Genomic DNA, 9,769 nt, shown 5'->3' with positions numbered 1-9,769 from the left:
CTGGAACACATTTAGTCATGTACAAATGTCTTAGTCATTGTCTTTGCAAAGCAGCAAACTGTGAGCCTATTAGAATCCACAGCTCAAGTAGGTTCTGTGGATAATGTAAAGTCTGTCTTCCTCTCGTTTCCCTATACTTTACCCCATTAATAACATCTCTTATGATGCTTAAGCTGACCCCAAAGTAAATGTACCCCCCATCAGGAACTATTTTCCACTATTATTTGGAATCCAAATGATCTACTAATTCGAAATAAATTGCACACTCTATCGGATGCTTTCTCCTGAATGTACTCAAGTTTCCTCTGACATGTCATCTGAACCAACATCAGTCAACTGACAGCTGGATTAGGTGTTGGATTTTTGTATGTCATGGCTTTTATATTGAACAGATAATGTAATCTCCAAAATATAATACAGGTACACAATTATTATTGCCACTAATGCATTGGTGTGCAAAATGTCTACATATTTCTCTTTCATAAACACCTGCACATTGATTTGAAACCTCTTTGTTGTTTTTATATTGTCAACAGATCCACTAAATCACTGCTTAACATTACTGCTTAGTACACATACACACCCACACGGCACTATTTTTACTTTGTCGGCATTTGTGCTCATTCAAGTGGCCTTTGCGCCCTCCGAAAATGCATGAAACTGAAGGCCAAATGGCCTTGCCCTTGAAATAATGAAATTTATAGCCTGGCTACGACTTCTCAGAATTACCTGATATGCTGAAACTTGTAATTGAGTTGACAATTGTAATAATAGATTGCTTTTGGCATGGACGAGTTAGCCTGTAATCTGTGTAGTAAAGATTTTGAACATGAACATGAGTTGTTCAATAGCTTAAAGTCTCTCTCAGGTATTTTTAATTAAAATCAATTTGAACACACATCTTTGTAGAATTCTACTGAGAAGCAAACTCTTAGAATTGGGGTTATACCTAACTATTAAATTTAGTGGTTAAGTTTAACAGACCACTTTGTCTTTTTTTTTTTTTTTTTTTTGCAGGATTGTTGGTAATTTATGGAACTACAATAGGAAACAGTGTAGAAAGAACAAGGAAGGTTTAAAACACATAGCAGATCAGCAGATATGTAGTCATAAAGCTTTTTTATAGGAGATAGTAAGCAATGGGTCAAGGTCACAGTCTGAACATCTCGTTAAATCCTTTTCATTTAGTCTTCTTGTTACATAAAAGACGAGCAAGCCAGGGGGAAGGTTTCCAAAACGTGTCTTATCATTTCCCTATTTTACAATGTCGCCAGAACACTGTGTTAAATGTTGGCCTATCAGATTAGATGGTTATCTGGAATCAGATCACGAAAGATAATGGCCATGACACGACACAAACCTTTTTACACTCATTCACACATCAGGAGCAGAAAGCCTAAATCAAGGATGGGTCAGATACTGCAGAGACAAAAAGATTAAAGCCGATAGGACAGATAACTACTGATAAGAGTTCATCTCAAGAGCTACCATGAGTATTTCATTTTCTCCTTGCTCATTAAGTACATCATGATACACTGCACATGTACAACACACACCATTTATGTTTTAGTTAAGATTTTATTTGTTTTGTTTTGTTTTTTTTTGTTATCTACATATTACATATAATTACATACATATAATGTATTAACCATATTAGATTCTTCTATGCAATATCAAAGATTTAGTTATAACTGGTTATAACTAGCTTCTTGAATAACATAATAAAATGAGAAGAAAAACAGAGTACAGGAGAAATACACAAATTAAAAGATCAATGAGTCTGTAAACATTGTGATCTTTTGAACAGTACACTTGACATAATTATTTTTATTGGGTTAAATGTTAATTGCAAATTTGAATACTGAATTCCGACAAATAGATTTCAAGTTTCATTTCATTCATGTTATAATGTCACAATTTTTTAAATGTGTTGCATGTACTGGAGTAATGATCATTTACACAAACTACGGCTTCATAATTACTAGAAACAAGCATGTGATTGGTTGACAGTGATTGTGAGAATTGCTTTTAAACAGGTAACACTTTTTGGAATAATATCATAAATGTTTAGAAAAATTACTGAATTGTAAATGAGTCACCGTTATTTTCAAATTGCTTTCAATGGTTCTAGTTTGGGGAGTACATGCACAGTATATGAATGATATTAAAGATACCTCTGCTTTACTTGGATCAAAAAACACCCCCCTCAAAAGTATGGGCATGGGAGCTTAGATTCATTTGTATTTGCTGCACATTTGGGTTTGAGGTCAATAGATGGATGTAAGAAAATTCAGAATTGCATATACAATTATATATATTAAACAACATATGTTAAGGAACATACAATTCATTTCATCTAATGCAGTATCTTATGTATCAAATTCTAATTAGCCCAAAGTACTAACAAGTGTTTCCTGTTACAGGGGTGTCATGGAAAGTGTATTGTTCGAACAATTAATATGTCTAGAAACTTACTTGGGTTCTATGAATAAATAATGTATTTGTTAATAGAAAGATGTAACTCAACATCAAACAGTGAGATGTCCATGTGAGAACAGCAAGCCATTTTGAATCTGTAAAGGGAAAACAATAAGAGGTCCTGAGCAACATACACAGAACAGATCACCACAGGGAAACAACAGTAACTGATGACACATGTATCATTAGAACTGTGACAAACCAAAAATAACAGTCAGTGACAGCACTAAAAATGACATCATCGGGGTTTTTTCAGCTACAGGCAGACATATTTTAAAATCAGTAAGTTTTACATGTAGCCTACTCCCTTATTAAGACCTACTGTATAAACAGCAAGTTGGAAATGTATGAAGTTGCACTTTAAGGTTACAGTAGTTTTGATAGGGTTTTTTTTATTTGTCCTTTCGTCTTATCCCGTGAGTTCAGGGTCGCGACAGCGGATCATTGTCCGCATGTTGATTTGCCACAGTTTTTCCACCGGATGCCCTTCCTGACGCAACCCTCACCAATTTCTCCCCGGCTTGGACTGGCACTGCACAGCTGGGGAGGGGAATGGGCTGTTGGGGTTTCAGTGTCTTGCACAGGGACACTTCGACATATAGCCAGGGCCAGGGAATAAACCACTCACCCTGTGGTCCGTGGACGACTGCTTTTACCAACTGAGCTACAGCCGCCCCTTAGTAGTTTTGATAGCGGTCTGCAATGAAAATTATTGCAATGCATCAAGAATTTGTTGCCTCAGTGAGTAGCAGCATTTAAGCAAACGAAACGTGCTCATAAAGGGCAACATATCATTTCACTGAACAACCTTATCTTACTGTTACTTTACTTGAACGTTTAATGTTTTGCACCACTCATCTGTTGAGGGGGTAAATGTCTGTGTGCTCACTTTAATCTTTAACGGATGTAGATTAAAGATGCAGCCCTTTAATGAGTTTGTTATGCAAATGACCAGCGCAAGTTAAACTTTGCTCTTAACAGCAGGTTTCAGCCATATTCACAAAGAACTTAGGAGCCGGTGCTGTGCACATTCAACTGCGTAAATAGATATGTTGATCATGTTGACAGTAGACAGTAACATGTTGATTTTATGTGCTGTAGTCAAATTTGTGGTACATTGTATCACAAATGAGTAAATGAGTTGTTTGTCAATCATAGCCAGAACGATCAGAGCTAAAATAGTGACTTTTTCTTAAATACGAGCTGATGACAGGTTAACTAAAAGTCAAAAGAATACACTGGTGTTAGAAATTCATATTTCAGTATTTTCAAAATTCCCTTCAGCCAAGTCCTGTCCATTCCGAGCCATCGATCACGTGCAGAGTCTCTCCTATGAAAACTGCAAATGAAAACCCCGTGCACCAAAAATGTTTGCTAACTTAAGATTTATGATAATATCAGAATGAAGCTGTATGTAAGATCTTTTACAGTTAAATGCCACAATAGACAAAAACATCTAGGCAGACTTGATTAAAACCAATGCAAATATAAAATACAAACGGACTTAAAACTGGTTTAAAATAAGATAAGGCAGATGAGCCGTGACTAGTGAATCACCAGGGTAAACAGGCTCTATTTTAAGTAGGGTCTCTTGTCTGTTTTTTGTCTCCTTACTGACCTTTCTGTATTTTGATATTCCTTGGAAATTACATATATGCTTTCCACGAATGTAACTCTTCTGTAGCCATGTTGCGAGTTTTAATTAATTTTGCCAGGAAAATTGCAGCTTCTGTGTCAGACTGTGTTACACATTGTAATTTAATTTAGACCAAATACAATTTAAGGGCTTGGTTTCGTTTGTTTTTACTTTGGCATTGACAACTCTTCTTCTATTCATCAATATTACAAAATCCTACTCATCCACCCCGTGATTTAATGTTTAAAAACCATGGGGAAACAAATATGTCATTTTTATAGGCAATTGTGCAAACAACACATTGTGCCTACAGGGTGTGCCCTCATCTGAGAACTATAAGCATCTTCTCTCCTTACTGGAATTGTACTGTGGGATGATGATGCTGCATAGAATAACTATCCAATAAAGTTTAGAGTCCAAGGACAATAAAGGTTGGCGTGATGGTGTAATTACATTTCACATTTCAGAATGATTTTCTTTTTATGTGCTCAGGAGCACTGACCCCATAAAATTTAACATATTGGTTAATTTTTGATTTTTCTTAGTTTTTTTTTTTTTTTTACCTTGTTGCCCTCCCACTGTAATGTGGCTGAGGCATAAAGAGCACAGTGAGCGAACAGCTTTCACTCTCACTGTCATCCTCTTGGATATCTTTCTTGACAGAGAGGAAGAAACTGGACTTATCTCATGCAATTTATGAATTAAAAGCTGAGGAATCTCTTTCACTGTTCCATCACTTTGGGAGCCGCTTGTTTTACGCTTTTTCTCTCATCACCATGTCCACATTCACAGCAACAACAGCAGTGCATCTTGCCTGCGACTCTACTTCGACGATCTGTTCAGGTGCAAACTGCCTCGTACCTCCCAGTAATTTTAATGAAATCCTGAGCGTGGTGTTGAGTTCAGTGCTCACAGTGATGCTCGCAATGGTCATGTTCTCCATGGGCTGCACTGTGGATGCCCAAAAGCTATGGGGCCACATTAAGAAACCCTGGGGCATCATCATTGGCTTTATCTGCCAGTTTGGCATCATGCCTTTCACAGGCTTTGCCTTGTCGCTGGCTTTTGGTGTGCAGCCTGTGCAGGCTATCGTCATCATCATTATGGGCTGCTGTCCTGGAGGATCCGGCTCTAACATTATCTGCTACTGGCTGGATGGAGACATGGATCTCAGGTAAGAAACCTGCTGGACTTACTGGCTTGATAAAAGGCTCCTGTTATGTTAGTTAATGCACTTTTTTGACATGAAGTAATCTGATTCATGATCTGAGTTTCAGCATTACACCGTTTTGCAGTACAAACCTTGTTTCCAGAGATTGTGGGGTAATTACCCACATAGTATACTCGCAAAATTGATCACGCAAACATTTTTATTAGTATATATTTCAACTATATACACCCCAAAAAATGAACACATTATAATTAAATGGCCCCTTGGGATGGAGAGGTAAATGAGCCCACACCCATAGGTTCTACAGACTAAGAGAGAACCAAAACTACTACAGATGAAGCAGCATCAACTGTCTCATTTGTTTCAACTCTTATTTCTTGTCCATTTCAGGCGCTTTATGGGGTTTTTTCTTTTCTTTTTTTTTTTTTTTTTTTGGTCTCTTTAGCCAATCATTTGGCATCTTTTTGCTATGACATTGTGTCTTTTAACTTTTCTCTGTGAGTTTCAATTAAGAGAGGCTTTAGTCCAGGGGCACTCTCAATCTGAACTCTTGAGCCCCTGGGGCTGTGCCCAGTAATAACTAATATGACTAGCCTTGTAAGATTAGAATAATCTAGATAAAATATTTGTCAGTGCCTTCATATACTGTAGGACATGGACTACAAGAGAAGGTCATGTGAGGAATCATACTGTATCGTACATGTACATAATTAATAGGGACTTCAAGTGGGGCCCTATTAGCAAAATTCCAAGTGGCAAATCTTTTGATTCCAGATTCCAGAATTTTATGGATTTTCTATAGAGCATTAGCTGTGTGAAATGTAAACTGGGGGAGCTTGTTTGAATTACACCCTGAATCCTCTGTGTTCTCTAATCCTTAGTATCAGTATGACAGCTTGTTCTTCTATCCTGGCCTTGGGAATGATGCCTCTCTGTTTGGTTATTTACACAACCACGTGGACCTCTTCTGGCACCATCCAGATCCCATATGACAGCATTGGTCAGTGGAAAAATCATATGATTATTAGCAAGTGGGCAGACTCTCGATAAGCAAAGGGGTGTAGTGGCATTGTGTCTTAAAATAAATCTGTAGGAAATAAATTTGAGCCAAAATGGATGTAATAATATGAAAACTGTGCTTTCTCAGGGATCACTCTCGCAGCCCTTCTTGTCCCCATTGCCATAGGAATGTATTTTAAACGCAAGAAGCCCCACTTGGCAAAAAAGATCCTTAAGGTAGGAACACTCAGCAGTTTACAACATGTTCATATTTTAGTCAGTAAAGATTTCATTGTGTCATTAACATGTTGCATTTTTTTCCCCGATGAAAGATTCAGGACTGGGTTTTAGTAATGTGTCTGTTGTGAACAGGTGGGGTCCATTGCCGGCTTCGGTCTCATCATAATCATAGCTGTAGTTGGAGGGGTTCTCTACCAGTCTTCCTGGAACATTGCTCCTTCCCTGTGGGTTATTGGAACTATCTACCCTTTTATTGGTTTTGGCATGGGGTTTCTCATGGCCAGGTTTGTGGGTCAACCCTGGCACAGGTACAGTAAAGTGGCAGCAGCCCTTCCTGCTCATAGTATTTATTACAAAACTCAACTGACTTGAGGTCATTCATCATTTCTTGCTTTTATCAGGTGTCGAACCATAGCACTGGAGACGGGTTTCCAGAATTCCCAGTTGTGCAGCACGGTTGTCCAGTTGTCTTTCAGTCTTGAAGACCTAGAAGTCATGTTTGCATTCCCCCTCATCTACAGCATCTTCCAGCTTGTTGTTGCAGTGTTATTTGTCGGAGGTAAGATTCTACCAACCACAAAGTTCTTGTTCGTAACTTTGCGTAAATGGTTACGTGGCATTAATGGCTCAGTTGGTAGAGTGGCCGCCCACTGACCATAGGGTCGGAGGTCATGTTGAAATGTCTCTGAGCAAAGCACTGAACCCCTAACAGCCCATCCCCAGCCACGCAGTGCCGGTCCCAAGCCAAGCAGAAATTGGGGAGGGTTCCGTCAGGAAGGGCATCCGGTGTAAAACTGTCCCAAATCAACATGCAGACAAATGATCCGCTGTGGGGACCCTGAACTCATGGGATAAGCTGAAAGGATGAAAAAAAAAATTTTTTTGGGCCAGATGAATGCTGCTTTACACTGCTTTAAGCCTTCTTGGCTTTTCAAAGTGCCCTGGCAGTTTTTAATCAGGTGTAATCAGGTTTTCTTCTATGTGAATCATCAAATTGACCTTTAACAACATAGAGGTAAGAAGCATTGAACTCCATCAAATGCAAGAAAATACAACAGCACAGAACAGCACATATACATATTGCACACTCTGGATTTTACCCATCCTCGGGTGCATGCCACTTAAATCTATACAATGAATATTAAATGTTTCACACACCTAAATCCCCCCAAAACTTCATGTCACCACAGGGAAGAAACAACACTCAAACATTTTCATTGTGTGCAGTAGTTCTGCAGTTTCGTGGCTCTAGAATTGGGTGTTACAAAGTGCCTTGTGAAATTTTGCTTTAGAAGATACGGACCAGAAATATTATGCATAATCCTCCCCTGTGCTGACATGTAGTGTTGCTATAAATACAAGGTCTCTGTGGCTTTAGCTGTGTGAACCCTTAATCTGTCCTTAAGCAGACTGAACATTTCCTGTTGTGAAAGGAAAATGAAAATTAACAAACAACAAAAGGACAGAAGCTGGTAGTGAGTTTAAGGACAATGATCAAGGCTATCTTCCTATGATCAAGGGTTAGTGTCTTATCACATACTGAAGTATCTGATTAGACATCTGATAAGACAGTGTCCTATCAGATACTAAAGTATCTGACAAGACACTTATAAGTTATAGCATCTTGTTAGATGCTGTTGCTATCCCCTAGGCTGTATTTAAATAAGAAGTTAACACAACAAATTAAATGGAGAAACCCAAATGAAAACCTGATTCTTTTGCAAGTCTAGTTTTTTAGAAAAAAAAAACCCAATGCGTCTAATGGGTAAAGGGAAATATTCTTACTAGACATATAGAAAAAAACATATAGAGAAAGGACACCAAAATCACAGCTTGGTTTTTTAACCATTTTCTTCCTCTACAGGCTACCAAGGATATAAAAAGCTTTGCAGCTGTGGCCCAGCTGATGCAGACAGTGAGGCCCCATCAGTGGAAGCTGATGACACTGAGCCAGTAAAGGTAAAGGGCTGTGCTTTGGACAACAAAGCATTTGAGCTTGATGAGAATTTCAAAAGTGAAGGAAAGGGGGACCGCACCGACAAGAACACCCATTTGTGACCAAACAACCTAATAAACCACAGACTGTGCATTATCAGTATCCAGGGTCACAGCTGTACTGAAAACCGCAACCCACAGTAGGTCATTTGTGAGCACACACTGCTCTCTGCAGGCTGGATCTGAAAACTACAGGTCCTCTTCTGTACTTGGGACAGTTTAATAAGGAAAGTAAGTGCCCAAATGTATGGTCAACAAATAATTTCAAGGTGGACCATTGACTAATATGCATTTTTTAAATGTTGGAATGTATTGTATAGGGTGTGAGGCATTTGTTTCCCTTAATTTATACACTTCAAATGATTGAAAATAACTTAATATTCTGTACATTCTGTCCTGTTCTATTTTTCTTGATCAAGACATTGGCTTTGTGTTTTATCAGCAAATGACACTGAATGTCTCTGTGGATTAAGTATATGTTCATACACAGGGGTTTCTGGTGGGGTGCACAAGCAAATACAATATGTGACATTCATGCACCGTTGTGACGTGATGAAGAGTGTGCACTTCTTACAGCCAGGCACTGAGTTGCTATACCCACGGGACAGAGTTTGATGCTTTTTATGTTAAAAAGTTCTATTTATTGACTTTAAAAACACCCCTATTCTCTATTCTTCTGTAGGAGATGAAATCTGTGGTTATCACAGAGTAACTTTGGCCCCCGTTCTTAAACATGTGTTTTGCATTCTCTGCCCTTTTGGCTCCTCTGAATTCTGTGTCTTACACTAAGTCCTTAAACAGAGGGGATGGCTTATAGCTCAGTTTGTCTGAGCACAGTTTCTTTGCATTCTGAAATATGTGAGGTGGCATTTGAACATGTCCAAACTGCAGAAATGGGGACCAAGTACAAAAATATGTGTGTGTATATAAATATTTACATTAATTTATTTGTCTACTGAGCTGCACAAATGTGAAACAGAATTCTGTGTGCAACTTACATATACTGTGTTTTAATAAAATGGTTGTCTCATATGTGATCTTTGGTTTCAGTCAAACGAGGTTTGGGACGGTGTGTAAAAACGTAAATAAAAACAGAATGCAGTGACATGCAAATTTCACCAACCATATTTTATTCACTAGAACATAAACAACATATCAGATGTTGAAACTAACATTTTACCTTTTCGTGGAAATTATTAGCTCACTTTGAATTTGATGGCAGCAACACATCTCCAAAAATGTGGAAGAGG

At 38.3% G+C, this 9,769-nt stretch overlaps 1 protein-coding gene across 1 annotated transcript; it reads left to right on the top strand.

Moving 5' to 3' along the window:
* Positions 1–4,697: 4,697 nt before the first annotated feature.
* On the top strand, positions 4,698–9,551 carry slc10a2 (solute carrier family 10 member 2). The gene is made up of 6 exons (XM_067517369.1): positions 4,698–5,288; positions 6,167–6,285; positions 6,433–6,521; positions 6,657–6,832; positions 6,926–7,083; positions 8,389–9,551. Exons 1-6 carry the CDS (start codon positions 4,891–4,893, stop codon positions 8,580–8,582), a joined length of 1,134 nt encoding a protein of 377 aa, XP_067373470.1. The 5' UTR covers positions 4,698–4,890; the 3' UTR covers positions 8,583–9,551.
* The last annotated feature ends 218 nt before the right edge of the window (positions 9,552–9,769 follow it).

This window comes from Channa argus, chromosome 9 (genome assembly GCF_033026475.1).
Source record: "Channa argus isolate prfri chromosome 9, Channa argus male v1.0, whole genome shotgun sequence".
NCBI lineage: Eukaryota > Metazoa > Chordata > Actinopteri > Anabantiformes > Channidae > Channa > Channa argus.
Note: the sequence above shows the minus strand (reverse complement) of the source record. Positions and strands in the feature narration are given on the sequence as shown.